Here is a 25,462-nt window from a genome sequence, read left to right on the forward strand (position 1 = left end):
CTCTTCTGTGGACTGACTTATAATATTTGCACACCATCAAATCCAACCTAAAATGGCAGCCTTCATCTTAGGGACTACATAATTTTCCACCTTGGTCTCCACAGACTACTAATTCATTCTCTCAATGGCCTTGTTCCGAAACTCATGAGAGACACTATCTAATCCATCTTTTGTGTCTCGCATTCACTACTTGTGAAGGCAGCTTAGACCAGAAGGAAGAGCTCAGAATTACAGATTTTGCAGATTCTCTCTTAAGGAAGTGGGGGTGGGAGATAAAACTGGTACCTTGAATATGGTGGAGACATATGATAGACACTTCTTTAATCTTTGGTATGCAAGACTAACTTCAGTCTACAGGTTTGCTAATCAGAGTTTTAGGACCTAGATTAGAGGAAATTTAGTGAATAATACCCCCTTCTTTTGTTTCCTACACACCACCTTCAGAAATCTGGGAACTCTTTTTTTCTGGGCACATTTTGCCGGGCACCACAAAGATTGAACCTTGGCACTCCTAAGAGATCAGGGCAAGGCACCTGATGTCTAACCCCAGTTTAATCTCTCTCTCTCTATATGATGTCTTTTGGCAAAATACATTCCTTCTAGTTCTGATTTTCTAGCATCGGTAGGGGAACACTGTATCTTAATATGTCATTTCCACCAACTTGAATAACTCCAAACTAATGTAAATATATGCTTTTACATTATTAAGAAATAATATAATTTCCAAATGAATGCATTTTATTGCCTCTCCAAAGGAAATCATATGATACATTGTGAAATCCAATAATAGAAACAGAAACAAGAAAAAAAACCAGAGAAATTCTATTCTGTTGCTGCCAACAGCCTGGAAATCCCCTTTAAGAAATATTTTAAAATTAAGATAGCAGCTGGAAGCATTTAGATATTCCAAAATACTTCAACATTCCTTATGGTCTGCCATTTAAATAAGATTTTTAATCATGTATTTAAAAAAGAAATAAAGACTGGATTTCTTAGCAAAATGATTTTTGGAAAAACTGCTTTCTTATTTCTAAGAAAATCAGAGGTTATAGATATTTGGTTCCAGACAAGCCTTTTTCTTCTGCAACTTCAAGAAAATATCTCTGGTCTGTGCCAGCTCTTTCCCCTCTTCCCGCTCCTATTTGAAAGGGGTATAGGAAGGAGATAGAAGGATATTAATCTCACACATATTGAACCAGTAATTGAGTAAAAACGTTTGTGGTATTTCCTCTTAACATTTTGTATATATTTTTGTCTGCTGTTTTATAGTTTGGACTTTGTTCTCCCAAGAGACTCATAAGCCTTTTCCTTAAAATGCTTCCATCCTTTTTGTTTAATTTCTCTCAAATTTTCCCAGGATATTCTTTTGCTCCCTAAAAACAGAGACATTAATTTTAGGAAAGTTGGTTTCCCTAAAATTCAGCTTTCCACATGTGAGAGTTGTCCTGGGTACTCAGCACAGAATATCTGCTATCCAGTCAAGATGGTGCCTAGTTTGAGGTCTGCATTACTTTAATGCCTCTGTTTGTCTACCTCTAAATTGATCGTAAAATGTATGTTACATGAAGCTTAATTACTGTTAATTAAGCACGCTCACATCCTCACATGAAGGATAATACTTACAGTTACATTTTGAGATTTATATGTTAGTTATAAATACACTTTATGAGGAAAGTACCACAAATTCTTTGAGAAATCTTTCCTGACAATATTTTCACTTTTCTCTCCAATTTAGAAACTTCACCAACAAAGACTAATGTAAGAACAAGACAAAGAAAGATTATAGCTTAAGAATTCTGATTAAGGAGAAGAAAGTCTGGAATTGACAACAGATATCTTTTTTTCTGTTCTGAAAATTCCAAGTTTCTAAATTTGCTCCTCTTTTCAAAGCTGGGAATTAGATTACAGATAGGAAATCTTACATTTAATGAATAATAATCCAGGGCAGTCAAAATGTGCCTCTGAGCAAGTGTGATTACTGTTAGTCCACATCAGGCTGGAATATATATGCACAGTAATTCTGTGTCCAGTGTACACTTGCATATCTATTTGTCTCACTGGAATGCCCCTCTCCCCAGGAATCCCAAGCTTGTCTGACTAGGCAAAGTAACCAAAGGGCTCTTAAGTCCCTAGTTTCTGCCCTGTGATATTAGTGAAAAATTCAAAGGAGTCTGCAAAAGCTTGAAATCAAATACATCATGTGTGAATCTTCTCTCTACAAAATGCAAATGTTCCTATCAAATTTAATAGAGCATATTTTTAAAAAATTCCTTTCAAAGGTTTATGCCAAAAACTTGGAGGTACAATTAGCCAAGAGTACACTGGGAGGAAGTCTTTAGAGTGTCCTTGAAAAACTCCTTACCATTTGGCAAGAAAAATAATCCAGAAAAAAATTTCTGTATTATCTACATTTTGTACTAGAGAAGAGATAAATATAAACTTCAACACTGGTCTTCACTGACTAAATACCTCCCATTTTTCAACATTTAAGAGAAGGAGAGAGGGAGGTAGGGAGGGGAAGAGAAGAAGAAGAAGAAGGAGAAGGAGAAGGAGAAGGAGAGAGGGAGGGGGAAAAGGAGAAGAGGGAAAAAAGGGAGGAAAAGACCACAAGACTGAGTTGTGCTTTTTGTCCTCCATTCTGTCCTCACAATATCAAACTGAATGTTTGAGAATAAGTTTTTACAGAAAGTAATGGAAAGAAAATATGGTATAAAAATGCTCTCCAAAATATGACATCAATTTAGAATTGTTCCAGGACTAAATGAGAGCCTCTGTTTCTTGTCTTCATTGTGAATTCTATTTTAACTTTAAAATTAATATACAGAAATCTGTTGCATTTCTATACACTAACAATGAACTACTGGAAAGAGAAATTAAGGAAACAATCCCATTTACTACTGCATCAAAAAGAATAAAATACCTAAGAATAAACCTGACTAAGGAGGTAAAAGACCTGTACTCAGAAAACTATAAGGCACTGATGAAAGAAATTGAAGACGACACAAATAGAAAGATATACCATGTTCTTGGATTGAAAGACTCAATATTGTTCAAATGGCCATACTACCCAAGGCAGTCTGCAGATTCAACGCAATCCCTATCAAATTACCAATGGCATTTTTCACATAACAAGAACAAATAATTTTAAAATCTGTATGGAAACACAAAAGGCCCTGAATAGCCAAAAGAATCTTGAGAAAGAAGAACAGAGCTCGGGGTATCACACTCCCTGACTTCAGACAATACAACAAAGCTACAGTAATCAAAACAGTATGGTACTGGCATAAAAACAGCCACACAGATCAATGGAACATGATAGGGAGCCCAGAAATAAACTCACACACTTATGGTCAATTAATCTATGACAAAGGAGGCAAGAATATACAATGGAGAAAAAGACAGTCTCCTCAATAAGTGGTGCTGGAAAATTGGACAGCTACATGTAAAAGAATGAAATTAGAACATTCTCTAACACCATATACCAAAATAAATTCAAAATGGATTAATGACCTAAATGTAAGACTGGATATTCCTAGAGGAAAAACATAGGCAGAACGCTCTTTGACATAAATCACAGCAATACTTTTTTGATCCATCTCCTAAAGTAAAGGAAATAAAAGCAAAAATAAACAAATGGGACCTAATTAAACTTAAAAGTTTTTGCACAACAAAGGAAGTCATTGATAAAATAAAAAGATAACCTACTAAATGGGAGAAAATATTTGCAAGTTATATGACCAACAAGGGATTAATATCCATAATTATTTACTTATAAATAAATATTTATTTATAAATGATTATGGATATTAATATTTATTAATTAATTAAATAATAATTAATATTATTAATTTAATTAATAAAGAGCGCATACAGCTCAACATCAAAAAACCAACCCAATTTTTAAAATGGGCAGAAGAACTGAATAGACATCTTTCCAAAGAGGAAATGCAGATGGACAACAGGCACATGAAAAGATGCTCAACATCACTAATCATCAGGGGAATGTAAATCAAAACTACAATGAGATATCACCTCACACCTGTCAGAATGGCTATCGTCAAAAAGAACAAAAATAACAAATGTTGGTGAGGATGTAGAGCAAAGAGAACCCTTGTACACTGTTGGTGGGAATGTAAATTGGGGCAGCCACTGTGGAAAACAGTATGAAGTTTTCTCAAAAACTAAAAATAGAACTACCATATGATCCAGCAATTCCACTCCTGGATGTATATCTAAAAAAACAAAAACACTAATTTGAAAAGACACATGTACCCCAATGTTCCTAGCAGCATTATTTATAATTGCCAAGATATGAAAGCAACCTAAGTGTCCATCAGCAGATGAATGGATAAAGAAGATGTGGTATACATTGTGGTGTATACACACACACACACACACACACACACACACACACACACACACAATAGAATACTACTCAGCCATAAAAAAGAATGAAATTTTGCCATTTGCAACAACATGGACGGACTTGGAGGGTATCATGCTAAGTGAAATAAGTCAGACAAAGACAAATACTGTATGATATCACTTATATGTGGAATCTGAAAAATACATCAAACAAACAAATATAACAAAAAAAGAAGCAGACTCATAGAAATAGAGAAGAAACTAGTGGTTACAAGTGGGGAGAGGGGAGAGGGGCAACACAGGGTGGAGGAGTGGGAGGTACAAACTATTGGGTATAAGACAGGCTACAGGGATGTATTGTACAACATGGGAAATATAGCCAATATTTTTTAATAACCATAAATGGAGTACAACCTATAAAAAATGTATTAAAAGTAAAAAAAAGTTTTTAAAAATAATCTTTGTCAGTTTGGTAGTTGAGAGCTGGCATAACACTTTAAAATTTGCATTTCTAATTTTATAAACTCATGTCTTTTGCCTTGTGAAGGGAGGAAGGTATTTCTTACACATTCATGTCGCTTTTTATGTTGAAAATGATTTTCTAATATTTATCTTTGTTTTATCTACACTTTCTTAAAATAGACTTATTTTTAAGGCTTAATTGTTTTAGAGTAGTTTCAGCATAATTGAGAAGAAGGTACAGGGATTCCCATATACCCCCTGCCCTCACACATCCACAACCTCTCCCATTATCAACATCCCCCACCAGAGTAGTGCATTTGTTACAACTGATATTGACACATCATAATCACCTGAAGCCCATAGTTTACATTAGGGTTAAGTCTTGGCGTTGTGCAGTCTATGAGTTTGGACAAATGCATAATGACATGTGTCCATCATTATAGTATTACACATATTTTCAGAGCCCTAGAAATCCTGTCCTCCTACTATTCATCTCTCAACCCCCAGTAACTACTGATCGTTGTATTGTTTCCATAGTTTTGCCTTTTCCAGAGTGTCGTATAATTGAAATCATGCAGTATGTCCCCTTTTCAGGTTGGCTTTTTTCCCTTAGTAGTATGCATTTCAGTTTCCCCCATGTCTTTTCATGGTTTGAAAGCTCATTTCTTTTTAGCAATGAATAATATTCAATGTCTAGATGTACCACAGTTTATTCAACCATTCACCTACTGAAGGACTTCTTGCTTGCTTCCAAGCTTGAACAATTATGAATAAAGCTTCTATAAACATCCATGTGCAGGTTTTTGTGAGGACATAAGTTTTCAACTGTTTTGGGTAAATCCCAAGGAGCATGATTACTGTATTGTATGGTAAGAGTATGTTTAGTTGTATAAGAAACTACCAAATTGTCTTCCAAAGTGGCTAAACCATTTTGCATTCTCACCAGCAATGAATAAGAGTCCCTGTTGTTCCATGTCCTCACTAACATTTGGTGTTGTCAATGTTCTAGATTTTGGCTATTCTAATAGGTGTGTAGTGGTATCTCACTGTTATAATTTTCATTTCCTTAATGACATATGATGAGGAATATATTTTCAAATGCTTATTTCCATCTGTAAATCTTCTTTGGTGAGGTGTCTCTTAAGGTCTTTAACCCATTTTTTAATCAGGTTGTTTGCTTTCTTATTCTTGAGTTTTTAGAGTTCTCTGTATAGTTTGGATAATAGTCCTTCATCAGATGCGCCTTTTGTAAATATTTTCTCCCAGTTTCTGGTTGATCCTCTAATTCTCTTGATATTGTCTTTCACAGAAGTTTTCAATATTAATGAAGTCCAGTTTATCAATTATTTCTTTCATATATCATGTCGTTGGTATTGTAACTAAAAAGTCATCAGTATACCCAAGGTCATCTAGGTTTTCGCCTATGTTATCTTCTAGGAGTTTTATAGTTTTGTGTTTTACATTTATATGCACAGGCCTATGAACAATTTTGATTTAATTTTTGTGAAGAGTGTAACAACTGTGTCTAGATTCATTATTCACAGGTGGATGTCCAGTTGTTCCAGTACCATTTGTTGAAAAGACTGTCTTTGCTTCATTGTATTGCTTTTGTTCCTTTGTCAAAGATCTGTTGACTATATTTATGCAGATTTATTTCTGGGCTCTCAATTACGTTACATTGATCTAGTTGTCTCTTCTTTCCCCAATACCACACTGTCTTAATTACCGTAGTTTTATAGTAAATCTTGAAATCAGGTAGTGTCAGTCATCCAACTTTGTTCTCCTTCTTCAATATTGTGTTGGTATTCTGGATATTTTACTTCTCCATATGAACTTTAGGAGCAGTTTGTCAATATCCACAAAATACCTTGCTGGGATTTTGAAGGAGATTTCAGTGAATCTATAGATCAAGTTGGGAAGAACTCACATCTTGACAATAGTGTCTTCCTATCCATGGACATGGAATATGCCCCCAGTTATTTAGTTCCTTTTTTATTTCATTCATCAGAGTTCTGCAGTTTTCTTCATATAGATCTTGCACATATTTTGTTAGATTTATAACCTCAGTATTTCATTTTGGGGGATGCTAATATAAATGGTATTATAGTTTCAATTTCAAATTCCACTTTTTCATTGCTAGTACATAGGAAAGTGAAATGATTTTTGTATATTAACCTTGTACCCTGCAACCTTGCTGTAATTGTTCATTAGTTCCAGGAATTATTTTGTAAATTCTTTTGGATATTTTACATAGATGATCATATCATCTGTGAATAAAGACAATTTCATATCTTCCTTCTCAGTCTTGCCTTGTCTTATTGTATTAGCTAGGACTGGACTGATTTTAATGTAATCAAATAACAATCTTTTCCCTTATAATACCTACATATAGCATAAATGAAAGGAAAAATGTGAGAATGAAATAAATTCAAGTTTAATAGAATATGGCAAAAATAACATTTCTTTTTAAAAAAATTGTATGTGTTCTAGTATACTGTGTGCTTACTGATGTCTGTAGCTAATACCAGTTTTTGAGGTAAAGAAATTATTCCAGGTCAGGCCTCTGACCTTTGTGAGATTACTCTGAGTCCAGCAACAGGTTTCTCAACTATGCAGGTGGAGACGTCCATAGTCAGCTCATTCCAAAAGGATAAGGCTTAAAGATGAATACTCATACCATACAGATACCAATGAGACCTCCAACAAAATGTATTCACTGAAAATGGGAAGTAAGTTCATAAGCAATAAGCTAATCCATCAGCTGTACACAGCACCAATCCCCTAATATGAGAGAGCCATGAATGAGTGCAAGAAATTCCTTAGATTGTAGAACTTAAGAAAAAGGAGTTTTGAATGGCCTGTAGCCTAAAACCTGCCCAGAAATGTATTGAGTGAGACACAGTCTTTAATAGGATCTGAATAGATTATTATGCTTTAATTACTATGACTATGAGTAAACTAACAATTTCCTTTCTCTTATCATCACCTGCCCAGAAATGTATTGAGTGAGACACAGTCTTTAATAGGATCTGAATAGATTATTATGCTTTAATTACTATGACTATGAGTAAACTAACAATTTCCTTTCTCTTATCATCATTACTATGACTTGGAGCAGTTTCTATCAGTGACTATTTTGAATATTGATGAGATCCTTTTTGCCTTTTTCAAGGGCCTCCAAGTCAAATGTAAGATTCAGATTCTTCTCAACCTAAATGAATTGACTTGATTGTTTTGTGGTTTATTTGGGGAGTTTCCCACACATCAAGTACCATGTTAAGCAAAATTTCCCCCTAAAGGGCACCCTTGTGGGGCTAATGGATAGAATATGCAGGTGTATAGAAATTGCAAAACTAATTGACAGATGACAAATGCTTCACTGCTCTGCCCTGGAGCCAAAAACCAGCAGGTAACACATCTTTTTTCTTTGTTCCCTTTTTCAACATTTTCTTTGCCAGTAGAGAAATCTCTTAACTCCCTGTGCATTTATAGTTCGCCATTTCACCATTTTAAAATTTTCTCTTATCCATTTCCAAAACCTCTTAATATTTGTCAGTTTTATTTCAACCTGTTAAAAATACTGGCTTGTGGTTGCAGCTTCATATAAAGTAGTAACTGGTTTCCAGCATAAAGACAGTACATAAACACCACTCCTAAGTAGAAATATTTCTGTACTGACAGCCAATAGCTCACGTGCATTATCAGGCCTGACCATAATGAGGTGAAGAATGGAAGTTAAAACTTTCAGTTTTCAGTATATCCTTCTAATGAATTATCAGAGCACCTATTATAGCAAGCATTATTTTTAGCAATTCCAGAAAAGAAACACCAACTCTACCCTCAAGATAGTTATTAATTCTTTGAAAAGACAAAACAGTCACGCATGAAAAGATGAACAATAGGAGCGTTAAATAGTCAATTAAAAAACAGTAGAATAGATGTCTGTAGGTATTACACATGACTATGATACAGACAATAAATGCTATGGAATTCAGATGAATTCAGGGGAAAACTGTAAGCAAACTCAGAGAATGTTCCATTGCTGGTCAGACTTGAAGAATGGGTAGGATTTGGAAAGAACAGAGAACAAGGGTGAATGTGTGGATGGGCGAAGAGATTAAATGGTATGAACAGCTATGTTGGCAATATGCAAGTTGTGTTAGAACAGTGACTCTATCAGTCTGAATAGATATGATAGTCAAAGGTAGAATGCTCTCTCTCATATCTTATGGCACATGTGAACACTTCTTCCTTTGTGTTCTTGGGGGCTGTTTTAACAGCGTTACAATGGCGCATATCATATTGGTCAAAGTTCAGTTTTATAGGTTTGTTCTTCAACTCATCTGAGACCTCCAGAGACAGGAGCTGTATTCTCGCTCTCCACTACCATGAGCATCTAGTACACACCTGATACATGAAAGTCATTTACTAAAACTTAGTTAGGTGAATGAAAGGAGGCAAAAGAAATACTGAGAGATTCTTCTCTTTGTAAAGATCATCATTTTCCATGAATTACTGGAGTTTCCATCCTCAGTAAGAAAGGCATAGATATCTGAAGAGTCTCTACTTTCCAATGACATTTCATCTGGCTTTCCACTAATAATGGGATCAATTGAAAAACATATTTGAAAATGTTGGCTTTAAACACAGTTAAATGGGTTTATTTTTATGCATTCATTCACAAATATCTATTGAGTACCTACTATGTGCAGGGCACTGTTCTAAGTAATAAAAGCAAGTAGTTAACAAAATAGATTAAAAAAACCCTGCCTTTGTGGAGCTTATATTCTAGTAGAGGGAAACAAAAAAAATTTAAAGTTCTAACACATATGGTAGTTTACAAAAGTAACCCAAATTATTCACCTCTTCCTGTATCCGCATCTTTTACTTTGTAGCATTGCAGTGCCTGCCTGCTCTGAGTCTGTGCCTGGCCATGTGACCTGCTTTGGCCAATAGAACATTAGCAAATTGATATAAGCACACTGAAAGGCTTGCTGGCTCTTGTGTCTCTGTGACTGTCAGAAGATTATGCCTTTGCTAGCTTGCTGACGGATGAGAGGCACATACAACAGAGCTAAGATGCTCCAGTCATCTCACTGGGGCCTCCTAGGTTACCCAACAGCCGGGAGACCCACAGACAAGTGAGTGTGCCTAACCCGTATCAATTGAGTTGCCAGAGATTGACAGAGAGACGTGGGAGATGAAGACAGGAAAGTAAAGGGAACAGGACAGACCCAATTTTGTAGAGCTCTAAGAATTCTCAAAGCCTTAATATGCTAACAAGCCGTGAGAGTTTTCAAACAGGAGATTTAGAATTCTGCAATTCCTCAAATGTATTTGATACCCAACGCTTTTTTTTTTTTTTCTCTCACAGAGTATCTCAAAGCTCTGCCAAATCCACCTGTGGGTAGTTTTCATCTTAAGGTCCCAGGCTAGGCTGAGATGGAATGGTTGGAGACAAGCTGAAACTAGCACCCTGACAACATTCCAGAAGATCCAAACACTTAGGTAGAGTCTGCTCCAAATCATGCCCCTCCTGGCTATGTAATTTGACATGCAGCAGATATACTGGCTTTTTTCATTAGAAAAGTTTCATATGTGGCATATTACATCATCACATAAAGGTTCCAAATGAAATAAAGTTCTAAAAAAAGAAAAAATCAGATGGTGTGTTAGAATATACAGAAGTTATAAATCACTAAGCCTTACAAGCTTTCCATTAATAAAAAAACAAGGGTAGGTTCTCCAGATGTTCCTAATCCACATCACTTGGATGAAGACCCAATAGCTTAACCTGTCTCAACAAAGAACATCTTATTTCTACATAAAAGAAATGGAATTGCTGTGATAATTTTAAAGATGGATTAACATTTAAGTAACTTACATAAAAATGCACGTGCCTATTGATTTGTTACAGGAAGTATCATCTCAATCCAAGGTCCCTGACGCCAGAGAGGTTTTGCTGGCACTGCTGAATTTAAGACCCTATATGTATACACGAGACAAGAATTATCACTCACACTGTATTATTCGATCCCAAACTCCCTTCTTTCCCTAACTTCTTCATTATACCTTTTCACCCCAACTCCTTCCAATTATAGCTACTTCTTCTGAGAATAAGAAATAATTTTAAAGTTGAGAATGTATAGCATCTCCACCCAAACAGAATCCATCATATTTAAATTGAAAACCTCTTGGCTATTAGCGAAACTATTTGATCAGTTTTATCTTCCATATTTTTTCTCTGTCATATTGTACATGAAATAATGCATGTAGAAATACTGTAAATTAAGCATTTTAAGGAAACAGGTTCTCAAAACAGCATATCATACACACTTTTAAAAATTGCTGTTTAAGTGCAAACTACCTTTTGCACACTGAGAAGAGGTACATTTTCCTCTGCTTCCCTGCAAGGTCCATATTCCCCCTCTCTATGACTGATCATACTCTGTCAATTCCTTTTCTGTAGGCCAGAAGGGAGACTTTCCCCCTCTTCCGTTCCACGTAGCTACTGGCAAGGAAGACTTACCAAACACATGGAAATGCCAGAAAGCACACATACAGGAGAACCCAAAGCAAGTCCCTAAGATTCTCCTGCTGTAGAAACCCTCTCTCTACCTCCTTGCCAGCATGGGATATACTTCCTGCTAGGATGGAACCCTCCCAGCCAATCCACATATGAGCATGGCACTGCATCCTTCAAGGGAATAGAATGGGAATATCTACTTAATCAAGTAACAGATATTTATTGCTTACCTGAGAAGCCATGTATTGGTTATTTCGGAGATATCCAACGTATGACACCAATCCTGGCCACAAGGCAAATACCCTATAGTTGGGGGAATAAGGTAGCATTTCTATGTAAAAAAATATTAACTGTTCAAACTAAATTGACTTATTCAAATACTAACATTACAGAAGTTCAGTAGAAGAGCTATTACTTGGGATGAGTCAGGCCATCAGGGAAAACCTCAGAGAGGAGGAAACTTTTATTTCAACCGTGTAACATAAGCCTAAATTCAGTTAGGTAGGGAGAGAAACAAGGAGATGCAAGGCCACAAGCAAGGCTTTTGGTTGGAACATATATTCCCTCCAAAAAAAAACCCCCGCATTAAGTGTATCAGGTACTATCCCACGTGGAGAAGATAGTAACAGACAAGACAGAATGCTGGTTCCCTTGGATCTTACATCCCAGAGGGAAAAACAACAAAAAATAAGTAACAAGCAATAAGCATCATCACATCAAATTGTGACAAGTATTAAGAAGAAAATAAAACAGGAGGACGGCATAGAGGAGGGATGGCAACTTCCACCAAGATGGTCGGGAAGGCAGTTCTGAGGTGGCCTCTGACCTGGGGCAATGACAGGAGCACAGAATGTGGAGGGCAGGCTTTCCTAAACTCTAGGTTGGAGAACTCTGGTGTCCAGGGAAATACCAAAGAGTGATTGAGGAGAACAAAAACAACCCTTTTCCATAGACATTCTTTTTGGAGATTCATCATACACATTAGCATATGGAAGACATATGAACGTCCTCCAGGAAAGAGAACCTATTTGACTCAATGCTTCCCCAACATACCTGAAGGTAATGGCCCATTTTTTTCTTGGTGATGGTGTATGCCTTGCTGGGGCTGGGAGAGTGGAGGGGCAGGTTGTAATAGAATAACATTTCTGTTACTGGTTCTCAAAATACTGCTTAATGCTAAACTAAGAAGTCTGAAGACTCCAACAGAATAAAACCTGAATGGGGCTCCCTGTAGTTGTGTCATATGGTGGCCTCTTTGGAGTTTGATCTGTAGGAAATAGAAAGCCCTTCTAACTTTTGAACAGGAAATTGACAAGGTGAAAGTGTGTGTTTTGATACTGTTACCCTGACGTGATAATGCTGAGTGGGTTTAATAAAGGAGATTAGGTAGATTAGTTAGGAAAACATTTTTCTAGTCTAAGCAAGAATTCTTGAACCAAGATTTAGCGAAGGGGATGAAGAGAAAGGGAGAGACATGAAAAATTAGGAAAGAAGATTTGGCCAAACAAGTGGACATCTCATCTAGAACGTGGGAGAGACACAACAGTGAGTTGGAAGCAATGGGTTGGTATTGGGATGGTGGATCAGACATAACAAAATACAATTAAAGAACATTTCACAAGCAAAAATGGATAGGCAGAGACAGAAGGATGAAATGGCAATAAGGAATGAAACAAGGCTGAGGTTATCATATGAACAACCTACAGTGGAAAGTTTAGGAGCTTACTATACATTTTATAGGCAAGCTACTAGGATTTTCTTAGCAGGAATGATTTGAAGTATGTTTTAGTAAGTTTCATTGCGAGTAGTGTGTAGGATTCACTGGAGAAGAAAGAATGGAGATAGGAAGAACCACTCAAGGTCAATTTCAAAAGTCCAGGTTAAAGATAAGCAATGCCTCGGAGAGAATGGAGCCTGGGGATAGGGAAGAGGAAAGAGATGCTAAAGGCGTCTCATAGGTAGAATACGGGAATTGGCTGGGACCAAGTGTGAGTGAGGCAAGCACTGATGGGGAAGGAAGAGCGGAGCCTGACAGCATCTTCATCACAACTGGGAAGGTAAGTTAGACAATCGAAGTTAAGGGTGGAGGCAGCAGGTACCTGGCAGCAGATCCTCCGTTCCATCTGGAACATGCTGAATTTGATGATCTGGTGGGCTGTTCGGGAAGAGACGGTCTGCAGCCAGATATGAAGTTGAAGGAAGATTTCAGCCTAGAGATAAAGAGTAGCATTGACATATATAAACTACCGTGTGTAAAATAGATAGCTAGTGGGAAGCTGCTGTATAGGACCAGGAGCTCAGCTTGGTGCTCTGTGACCACCTAGAGGGGTGGGATAGGGAGGGTGGGAGGGAGACGCAAGAGGGAGGGGATATGGGGATATATGTATACGTATAGCTGATTCACTCTGTTGTACAGCAGAAACTAATACACCATTGTAAAGCAATTATACTCCAATAAAGATGTAAAAAAAAAATAAAAAAGATTACAGAGAGGATTCGTTTAGCAGGAAGAGCACGTGACAAGACTCTGTCCTGACTCTACCACCTCCTCTCTATGTGACTCTGAATGTTACTCCTCCTTCCTGTGACTCAGTTTCCTCCTCAATAAAATGGGGATAATAATACCAATCTCATAACACTGTCATAAGAGTTAAATAAGTTAGTATATGTGAGGTGCCTAAAACAGTATCTAGCACATAGTGTTTTAGGACCACAACGTTATTATTTTATTGTGGTTATTATTGTTATTAAATGACATAGATGAGGAACTTTTTAAGCAATGAACTAGAGCAATAATCTTTAAATAACTCTTTCTATTCTCAGTGTCAAGTTATACAAGCCTTCTTATCCTTCATGAAAATGAGTAAATAATGCTATGGCTATGGAATTGATACTTGATTTTCAAATTCAAGCTCAAAAAATACCCTAGTAAAGGCGCAATATACTATATTGTTGCCTTGGATACAAAACAGTGTTATTTTCTTTGTAGTATTTGATTAATTAGGCCATGAGAGTAACATATAGATGAGACCTATATTTTGAAATAATTTTACAGACAATTCAAGACTCTGTTAAATTGGTATAGACTTGGAGGTTCAGAGGGATGAGTCTAGAAAGTGTCACTTTATTCATGAAGATTCTATCTCAACTGTTTACACTATTGATGACCTTCATCAGACAACTTAGGCACCTTAGGGTCAGGCTGAGGGAAATTTTAGGGAAATAAGTTCTCTAAAAATATATGACTATGAGAATAGTAACCATTTTAAATATAAAAGCCTATTTATTTGACAACAGAATGTTCACCAGTTATTGCTGCAATAAAACTGCAAAGATTATTAATGCAGTTTAATGAAGCTGGCTGTGAACCGCGACTTTAAAAATGCACGCCGTTAATCCAGCCTGTCTCTCAAACTGGCCCTTCACAAAGGAAAGGATTATCTCATCAGTACATCCTGTTCTGTTGTGCAGTGAGGATGCTTCATCGATTCAACTGACGATGGTTTTCTGGAAGCAGTTAATACCCTGAAGAGGCATGCTAGGATGAGAACAGCACAGTTTCTCTTCACAAAGGGAAAACAGTCGGTTCATATGTCCTAAATGCAAAGACCTCAGAAATAAAATTGCAAGGCATGCTTTTGGGTGTTGTTTTAAAGTCTGAAAAATATTTTAAATATGTATTTTTAAATGAGGATTCAGTTCTTTTATTGGACTTGTTTTAATAGTGACCAATAACATGTTTAAAATTCTGATGAAACAACTGTTCTCTGTAGAAGCATAGACAGATCAGATTTATGTCTTTAAAGGCTTGAGTCAGCGATACACAGGAGAATTTTTTAATGTTTCAATTTTGTTATCAAATGTATGTAGACTGTACATTTTTCAACAACTGTGACCAGGTCATGTAAATATATAGAAATTTAGGCAAAGGATATTTTTTTATTGTTGATGACAGGTTTGTTTTTTTTGGCAAAGATTACAGTTTTTTCCTCTCAGATGGCACTATGAATCAAAAGACGTTTTCCTTGAAATTCATAAAGAGCACAAAGTTGGTTTTGTGTTTAATGTCTGAAACACCTGGAGCTAAAAGAAAGTTACCACAGCATAGAATTTACAACTGTATTTTATATGAAATAACACATAATCTCTATTTAGCTTCAATTTAAAAAAAAAAAAAAAACTCCCTGCAAATTTAAATGAACAGGAAGCTGATAGGCTTACAGGTACGAGCCACTGGGCTGATTAAATTGGTGGGGAAAGTAGTTGAGCCTGAAGCGGAAAGTCTGGGCATCCTGGCCCCCTCCTCTAGTGAGTTCAGTGTGATGATTTAAATTATTTCTCTCATTTCAGGTCACTAGAAGAGTCCCCCTTCCCTGCTCTGGCTCCCAAAGTTGGAGCAGATGGAAAGACAGCCGACTCTGTGTGATTGAGGGGCTGAGGCTGCAAACCTCTCCCTGATGCCTGTGAGTGCCAAGGTGCAGGGGCTGGCTGTGTATGCAGCGTGCTGCCAGCTTCCGAAGATCTGCTACTTTGATTATAAAATTCTGATACCATTCATGTTTATTACATGCATGACCCTAAAGCAGCCAGGAGAAACTGAGATGAGGAAGTAAACCTGACAAATGAAGCATTTAATAGAGCTAAGCTAGAAGTCTGCTCCCAAATTCTGACTTTGTGGCTTAACAAATAAATGAAACCCAAGTACCCTTCTGAGGAATAGGAAAGTTAAGTCAATTTCCCAGAATCCTTCAGGAAGAAGTCAGGCTGATTTAAAAATCTCAAACTAACTCGAAATAGTTTAGAATAATTATTCACAAGCTAATAAGTAAGGAACAACAGACATGGGTGGGAAATATAAAATAAAAACAACAAAAAGAAATAGGCAAAAAGAAAATAGCTTATGTTTTATATATATGACATATATGACATTTTTTTTAACAGTTCACTCCCCACACACAAGCTTAACAAAAGAAGAAACATTTTCTGTCTTTTCCCTTTGTATCTGTTATCTCCCAGCACTTAACAGCAGTGCTGGCATATAGTAGGATCTCAATAAATAATTACTGAATCAATCCATCCATCAATCAATAATTATAGCTAGATTTTTTTAAAGTGTACGGGCAAGTGACACAAGCAATAGGATCAACACAGGCCTTTCAGGGAATAAGATTATAGCACCAAATTGCAGGGGTGGAGGGGACATCATAGCATTTCTGGTAAATATTAAAATCTCCCACTTGGCTCCTTTCAGTGGCAGTGTCTCTTTCAGTCCTGCACTAGAGTACTTGTATGATTGCTCTAATATTTTGTTCACAGGTTTGTCTGCTTCATTAGACCATGATGCCTGCTTTTCTCCTGCTTAGTACAGGGTCTGGCACAGTGTTTAATAAATGTTCCATGAATGAAGGAACGGATAACAGGTATCTGGATAACAACCACGATTCCAGATGTGTTACTAATTGAGATGTCAAGAATCCCTTCAGCTTTTAAATGGAAAAGAATTATAGTGTGATAGCCTTCTCAAAGTTTTTCAGGCCCTTTGGGTGACTGGTTTTTTTATTCCACTCTTCAAAGGTAGTGGGGAAAGAATTCCTTTCTTCCTCTGAAATTCCACTGATGACCACATGATGGCGCTGGCACTGCACCATAAATACAGAAGCAGCTGGGCAGTGTGGATTCCCTAGGCCCCTCCAGGGGCCTCCCTCTCTCTTTTTCCTGCCCCCACTCTTCTGCTGTGTTTCCCCTCAGGTCCTCCTTTCCATCCAGTCGAGCTTGATACACATAATACTTGCCAAGAAGCTGTCAGACCGGAACTAGATACTGCCCACCTGAAGCTGGTTTGTTCTTTGTTCTCAGACAGGCCAAATTCTGTCCGTTCCTCCCATCTGAAAAAATGCCCAAGAACATTTTGAATGCTGTTTAAAGCTGTACATTCTTAGTTTGAAGTACAGGTCTTTTTATTTTGCACTTGATTGGCCCCTGCAAGTGACCTATTCCCTTCCTAACAAAATAGCCAACAGAGCAAATTATGTCCTGATAAGTTATTAGAACCCTCCCAACTGAGGAAACTGAGAGCTAAGGCTTTGCCAACATGCACAGAAGTGAACTCTGACGGTATGAGTTGTATGAATTCTTACATTCAAGGTAGATTGGAAAACTTAGAGAATAAAAATAAATCACTTGAAAATCATCTACTGCCTAAGAATTAAAAGTGAGTTCAGAAAGCAGATAATTAGTATGGTTTTCAAAAACAGAAGAGGGATAAACATTTTCATTAAATTAAATGAGGATTTTCTCGTCTTTTTAAATTGAGGTAAATATTATATATCGTGAAATGCTCCAAGATTTATGTTTCTTTATAACAATTTTGTTGAAATATAATTTACATTTAATAAAATGCATCCACTTATGTCTATAGCCCAATGGGTTTTGACAAATGTATATACATTAACTTAAACAACACCACCACACCTCCACAGTCGAGATACAGAACTTTTCCAGTGTCTGAGATAGTCCCTTCAGGCCCTCTCAGGTCGACCCCTCCCCTCCCCTCACTGGTCTAATTTTAATTGCCTGTGAATACTTTTGCTTGCCCTTGACCTTCATATCAATGGACTCATAGAGTATAAATACTCTTTGTTTCTGGCTTCTTTTACTGTCTTGTCTTGTTTGGTTTGGTTTTTTGATGTTCATTCATGCTATAGAGTTTATTCCTTTTTATTGCTGAACAGTGTTTGATTATATGAATATAAAGCAATTTTTTATTCATTCCCTTCTTGCACATTTGATTTGTTTCCGGTCTCAGCTATTACAACTAAAGCCACTATGAATACTCTTATACAAATATTTTCACAGACATATGCTTTCATTTCTTTGGGGTAAATACCAAGGAGGGGAATCGCTGAGTTTTAAGGTAGGTATATATGTTTAAGGTTATAAGAAACTGCCTAAGTTTCTAACGTGGTTGTATTAGTTTCCTAGGATTGCCATAACAAAGTACCACAAACTGGGTAGATGAAAACAACCGAAATGCATTGTCACAGGGTTCAGGAATCCAGAACTTCTGAAATCAGGCAGTTGGATATCGAGTTCCTGTCACGGACAAACTCCCTCCGAAGGCTCTAGGGAAGAATCCTTACTTGCCTCTTCCAGCTTATGGTGGTTGCTGGCAATTTTTGCCATTCCTTGCCTTGTGTCAGCATAACTCCAATGTCTACCTAGTCTTCTCACATGGCCTTCTTTCCTGTATGTCTCCTCTCTCCCTGTGTTTCAATTTCCCTCTTCTTACAAAAACACCAGTCATCAGATTCAGGATCCATCCTAATCCACTATGACCTCATTTTAGCTTGAATACACCTGCAAAAACCCTGTTTCCAAATAAGGTCACATTCTGAGGTTCCAGGTGGACATTAATTTGGGGAGACACTAATCAACCCAGTAGAGTGGTTAGTTGAATAGTTTTACACCTCCCACCAATACGTGTGGGAATTCCAGTTGCTCTGCATCCTTGCCAATCCTGGGTATTGTCAGTGTTGAAAGTTTTGGCCATTCTAGTGTGTGTGTAGCATTATCTCATTTTGGTTTTATTTTGCGGTTCCCTGATGACTCTTGATGTTAAGCATCTTTTCACATACTTATTGGTTAGGGATCTTCCTTGGTAAAGTTCTCTAAGATATTTTCCCACTTGAAAGTTAGGTCGTCCTTTTTTTGATTTGTAGGAATTATTTACGTAACCCAGATATAAATCACTGGTCCGATATATGTTTTGCAAATATTTTCTGTCTGTGGCTTTACTTTTCATTTTCTACAGTGGCTTTCGATGAATGGAAGTTTAATTCTGATAATGTCCAATTTTTAACTTTTATATTTAGTGCCCACTCTAAGAAACTCCCCGAACACAGGGTTCTAAAGATGTTATATACGCTTCCAGAAGCTTTGTGATTTTAGCTTTTTTGTTTAGTTCTATGATTCACCTTGAACTGATTTCTGTATAGAGTAAGCGTAAATGTTCATTTTCCCCACATTTATCTACTTGGTCTGACTCCATTATGGAGAAGACTCTCGTTACTCTGTTAAAAAGCTCTACCTGAAAATTACCTGACTATACATTTTATGTTGAAAATTGATGGTACATGGTCTGTTCCAATGATCTCTTTGCCTATTCTTGCCACAATGTTATAATTGCTGTAGTTTTACAGTAAGTCTTGAAATCAGGTGGTGTGAGTCTTCCAACTTTGTTCTTTTTCAGGATAATTTTGGCTATTCTAGGTACATTTCTTTTTCATGTAAATGTCAGGGCTAGCGCTTCAATTTCCACCAAAAAAAAAAACTGTTTGGATTTTATTGGGTTGAATCAAATATATAGTTAACTGGGCTTTTTAATAGTTAATTTGTAAAATCCATTTCTTGCTAAGAAAACCTCATTTTCTAAACTTTTTTTTATTTTCCCGAACTTGCCTTGTCTTTGGAAAATATGTATAACAGTCTTAACCCAGATCAGAATTTATTTTAAAAATCCTGGAAATTATCCAATCCATTTTAAGCTACTCTTCCTTGAAAATAAAAGTAAATAAATAAAAACTTCTCAATAATTCAAGTCTGGGAAAGAATTTTTCTGACATTAGAAAAAAATGTACACATTTATGACAAGTAAAAACCATAATTCCCAAAATGTTTTGGAAGCTTTATTTTTAAAAAAACTCATTAATTTCCATTTTATTTAACTGTTAGCTTCTAAACACATTTCCAGACTAGATTTGACAGAAAAGTATGTTGCCTAGTTATTTTAATTCAGTATGTTCAAATTACTGAAAATTAAAAAGCAAATTTATTTTTCCTCACATCTCTCTCTTATTCCATTATCCACTTTAATTACATATTCACAGTATAAAGGTAGAGAACATTTGAGAAATCCACCACACAGAAGAAAGCACCTGGCATACTCTACTTTGCAAATGTTTTCAGCCTCAGGTTATTCTCAGTCTTATTTGTGTTCCTTCCCACATGAAATATTTCAATGTTCAAAAAGTAAAAACTCAAAAACAAAGTCTTAATTATGATTGCCCCACATTTCTTTTAAAAATCTTGTTCCCTGGGGCTTCCCTGGTGGCGCAGTGGTTGAGAGTCTGCCTGTCAATGCAGGGAACACGGGTTCGAGCCCTGGTCTGGGAAGATCCCACATGCCGCGGAGCAACTAGGCCCGTGAGCCACAGCTACTGAGCCTGCGCGTCTGGAGCTTGTGCTCTGCAACAAGAGAGGCCGCAACAGTGAGAGGCCTGCGCACCTCGATGAAGAGTGGCCCCCGCTCGCTGCAACTAGAGAAAAGCCCTCGCACAGAAACGAAGACCCAACACAGCCAAAACTAAAAAAAAACAAAAACAAAAACAAAAACAAAAAAAACAAATCTTGTTCCCTGGTGCATTTTGAAGAAAGCAGTGATGGATTTTTTTTTTCCCTTCTCAGAATTTTATTATTTATTTATTTTTTAATATATTTTTTAATTGAGGTATAGTTGATGCACAGTATTTGCAAATACTTTCTCCCATTCTGCGGGTTGTCTTTTCACTTTGTTAATGGTTTCCTTTGCTGTGCAAAAGCTTTTAAGTTTCATTAGGTCCCATTTGTTTATTTTTGTTTTTATTTTCATTACTCTAGGAGGTGGATCAAGAAAGATCTTGCTGAGATTTATGTCGAAGAGTGTTCTGCCTATGTTTTCCTCTAAGAGTTTTATAGCGCCCGGCCTTACATTTAGGTCTTTAATCCATTTTGAGTTTATTTTTGTGTATGGTGTTCGGGAGTGTTCTAATTTCATTCATTTACATGTAGCTGTCCAGTTTTCCCAGCACCAGCAGTGATGCATTTTGAAGAAAGGAATCTGACTGCCATCCCTTCCCAGACATTCCTATGTACTTTACCCCAACCTCACCTCAATTTTCAGTGCGTGAAATATCTGGATTTTAGCACACTGTTCTTTATCTTTCCAAATTCGAAGTGACAAGAGCTTCAAAATTAAGACATTTTTTGTCTACAGAATTACAATGATTCAAAGAAAACTGCAGCTCTCACCAGATAGTGTGAAACTTAGGTCTCCACGGGGAAGGTGCCATCTGCTGGGCGGGTCTGGGAGCACAGAACTGCAGCTTCATCTCCCTCACCGATTCAACGGGGGTGATTCCTATTATTTCTTCCATCATGAGATATAGTTTCCCCTCAGTGTAATATTTCCTAAAATTAAAATACATTGGAAAATCTACATTAAAATTTAACCAGAGTAGGTAATAACCTCCCCCCATCAGAGAAATACATAACTAAGTTTACTAAACTTAAATCAACTCAATACGACAAAGCTTGCAAAACTAGATCTGTTTGGGGAATGGCATGGAGAGTATTTATAAATAAATTGAATGAATTATAAAACATCCATATAATGAATGCTTCACAGTTATTAAAGATATTTATGAAAATGTTTAATGAAAACAGAATTATTTATATCATCATAATATTAATGGGAAAATGAAGACAACATAACATATGTACCTTTTAAGCCCAAACTAAGGCACTACTGTTTCCTGGTTCACAGTGAACCAGCCCTGGGTTCCAATCCTACCTCTGCCTTTATTTCCTCTGTGACATTGGGCAAGTTAACTACTCTGAGCCTTTGTTTCCTCATCAAAAAATGCTGAAAATTACAAAATTCATAGCATTGTGAAAATTAACTGAAGGTAAAGCCCTTAGAATGATCTCTGGCACAGACCACACTCTCATGGGAAGTACTTATGAGTTTATAGGAAAAAAAAAATAATCCAGGCCAAAATGTAAAAGTTAACTTATGAGAAACAATTTTAATTCTTCAATAAGTATTTCCTAAGTTTTCCAGAGTGAAGATATTTTATTTCAAAAATCAGGGAAATGAAGTAAAAATCAAAAACGAGAGATATCTATTAATATTAGTGCTTACAGGTCAATGGGGCAATTACAAATAACCAGAAGCCAATAACTGCTATATGGTTCTAATGCAGGCTTCAAGAGTGGTAGGCTAGCTCTCAGAAAAGCAGCTGCTCACAGGCCAATCTTATACTAGTCCTACTTATATTAGAGCTGTCTGTAAGAAATGCAGTGGACTACATTTGAAACACTTGGGCAGCAGGGACCATCAAGATACAGAGGCATTACTTCTAGAATCTTATATACGGTTTTGAAAAAACACAAAATAATTAATACCAAAAAGTGATGGGTCCATATCTTCTTCAGCAGGAGACGATGCTCTTGATCTTTGCAAGTATTAAGAATTGCGCAAGCTTAGAATGTCCTCACAAATGGATACCAACAAGGAAAGTGGGAATAAATCTATTTCCCATGCTGGTAGTTACTATTTTCCTTTAGGATCTCATAAAAATAAATACTCCCTAATTACACAAAGATGAAAGGGAAAGTTATCATAAAGAAATTGTAAGAAAGGTATGAAGGAGCATTATAATGCTAAACCCCATACTATGGCAGTTAGGTAATGCAAAATGTACCAGTTTTAACAATACGTAACTGTTTACATATATTGTGGTTGTATAACTCCTGATAACGTGAAAGTCTATTAAACTTACACATGAAGAAGGAATATAATGCTGCAATTTCAGATACTTAAAACTAGTCTGATGAGGGAACTGGTTTCTTGCAATTAAGATTATGTCTTAATATTTCTGTCTTCTTAGTACCAGACAGTGGTTTATGTCTATGCAGCAGGTATGAATTTGCAACCTCCTATTTAGGTAACAGAAATAGTACACCTTGTTTTCTTTAATTAACTTAAATGTGACTCTAAGCACCCATCCCAATAGGCTGTAAAGAAATTCAACCTCAATCAGTACCAGCACTTCTGCTCCAAAGTCAAATACTGCAGCAAAGCTTGGGAGTTTTGTTCGGAATGGGGCATGGGGAGGGAGTAAGCACCAGTCTTCCGGAAAAAATGACAGCTGCCGAGATGCAGAAACCAGGCTCTCACGGTCATCACTACTTCTGTGTCGTTCTCGGGGCATGTGAACTTGTGCCCAGCATGGGAACCTGAATGCCAGAGGATGCTGTCCCCTTCAGGCCTCTCTCTGATATCCTGCTGTCACAATCCTTCAGGCTAGAAGGAAATGGCCTTAGGCTTCCAGTATCTTTTGCATGATTTTACCCCCTCTTTTGGACACAGAATAAAATTCTATTTTTTAATCAGGAAAAGATAGAAGAACATAGATAATTGTTTCTACCCTTAATCAATCCTGACTATGCACTGCCTGGACGAGACATCAAAACTTCCTCATTGAAGGACAGAGACTTAGTATTTACTCTTTTATATCACTATAATCAAATTCTTAAATCTTCTCTATTCCACTCATCCCAACACCCACACCTCACTCGGGTCAGGCAGGGGTTAACTTGAGGGCACCAGGGAAATCACATACACAGAAAAGCAAAGAGGAGCAGAACACTTATTTTCCTAAGTGTTGGACCATCTATCATGATTTCTCTCCTACTACCTCTGCCAGGACCAGTTAAGTAATTTGCAGGGCCAAGTGCAAAATGAATGCAGGGTCCCTTTTCCAAAAATTATTAAAAGTTTCAAGACAATGACAACAGAGCATGAAAACAAGCACAGGACCTTTCTAAGTCGGGGAGCTTTCTTGTGTGATTGCACAGGACACATGACCCTGAAGCTGGTCTTGACCACTGTTTATTTCAGCTCTTCATCATCTCCCTTGTTCTTCAACAACCTCCTGATGTTCTTTAGATTTGCTCCCTTGGGAATCATCCTGTACACGCCCTCCATATAAAATCCTAAAGCAGACATCTGGTTCTGTCACATCCCTGTTTAAATCCTTCAATAAATCCCTGAAAGGGGGATGTCCAAGTTATAAATGTGAACTGCAAGGTACTCCTCCATCTGGCCTCTAATTGACCGGTCATCTCCTATCTCTTTCCACTCCCTGCTCCACATGCAAAGTTCCACCTGAGAGTCAAAATTCAGAGCCATTTAGGTACCAGATTCCATTTTCAAAACACCTGAGAAAGATGGTAAAACAACATGGGATTATACCATATACAGGCCTTCATTTCATGTTGATAGCAGTCTGTCCTTTCAGAAGAAACAGCTTCCAAACATGTTCATTTGTCAGCAGAGGAAAGCTCAAGAACCAGAAAATCAAATGCTGTTTTAAATACGCTTGAGATTTACAGACACTATCAAAGTCATTATTTCTAATCCTGCTGTAGTACGAATTCGCAAAGAGATTTCACCATTCACGTACCTTTTATTTTTTGTTGATTCTTTGAGCAAATATTTATTACACAATTGCTATGTGCCAGGCTCTTTGCTAAGTACTGAGGCCAGAATGATGAACAAGAAAAAATAAGATGATATAACCCCTTTTTTCAAAGTCATAGTTTAAAGGAGATGAAGACGACAACAAAGCAATTGCAATATAATCTACTGTGGCTATCATATATAGAGCCCTTACTATGAGTCAAGTATAGCATCAGGTATTTCATATATGCTATTGCTAATCCTCACAAAACTTGGGCATTCTTATTCCTATTTGACAAATGGGAGAACTAGGGTTCCAAGAGTATAAATAATTTGCCATAGTAGGTTGTAAGCTAGGACTTAAAACCAAATTTGATTCCAAAGCTCCCTTCTTTCCACTATGTTATGATGCTGTATCTCACATATATTGAGAGCAGTACTCTAAAAGCTGGTGTGTACAGAGAGAAGTGACCAGCAAACCCAAACCAGGTTATCTAATAAGCTAGACAGAAAAGGATAAGAAGTGACTGGCTTTGTGGACAAGTGTGCAGAGTGAAGAATGCACAATGAAGGAGGAACGCATTGCCAGGCTCCAAAGAATGTTGTATTCTAGGAACTGAAAGTAGTATGGAAGGAAAGGACCGTGTATGGAGTTAGGACACATGGAACAAAAAGTCAGGCAAAGGGCCCTATCATAAAGGATCAGCAGGCCACCTAAAGAGCTCAAGCTTTGTTCAGTAGGTGAGAGTGGGCATGGAGAAGGCTTAAGTGGGGAAATGACACCTCAGGTCTGAATTTTAGGAAAACATTCTGTTACCAATTTGGAGAAC

General features: G+C 37.0%; 1 protein-coding gene and 1 long non-coding RNA gene across 3 annotated transcripts in view; one reads left to right on the top strand and one right to left on the bottom strand.

Moving 5' to 3' along the window:
- The window catches only part of LOC309664964 (uncharacterized protein), a gene marked incomplete at both ends in the record, with an annotated part of 52,346 nt that extends 30,800 nt beyond the window's left edge, over positions 1-21,546 (bottom strand). The window contains 4 exons of one of the 2 annotated variants that reach the window (XM_082471139.1): positions 1,040-1,138; positions 11,584-11,656; positions 13,453-13,563; positions 21,419-21,546. In XM_082471139.1, coding sequence (XP_082327265.1) covers positions 1,040-1,138; positions 11,584-11,656; positions 13,453-13,563; positions 21,419-21,546 — 411 coding nt within the window. Of the gene's footprint in view, positions 1-1,039; positions 1,139-11,583; positions 11,657-13,452; positions 13,564-21,418 lie in introns of those variants that run through there. The other variant, XM_082471140.1, reaches the window with a different exon arrangement.
- LOC309665003 lies at positions 1,135-21,424 on the top strand. Its single transcript, XR_014266144.1, has 3 exons — positions 1,135-2,507; positions 2,554-9,968; positions 15,704-21,424. It is a non-coding gene; the product is annotated as an uncharacterized lncRNA (long non-coding RNA).
- Positions 21,547-25,462: the final 3,916 nt, after the last annotated feature.

This window comes from Balaenoptera physalus (assembly GCF_965194825.1).
Source record: "Balaenoptera physalus genome assembly, chromosome: 7".
NCBI lineage: Eukaryota > Metazoa > Chordata > Mammalia > Artiodactyla > Balaenopteridae > Balaenoptera > Balaenoptera physalus.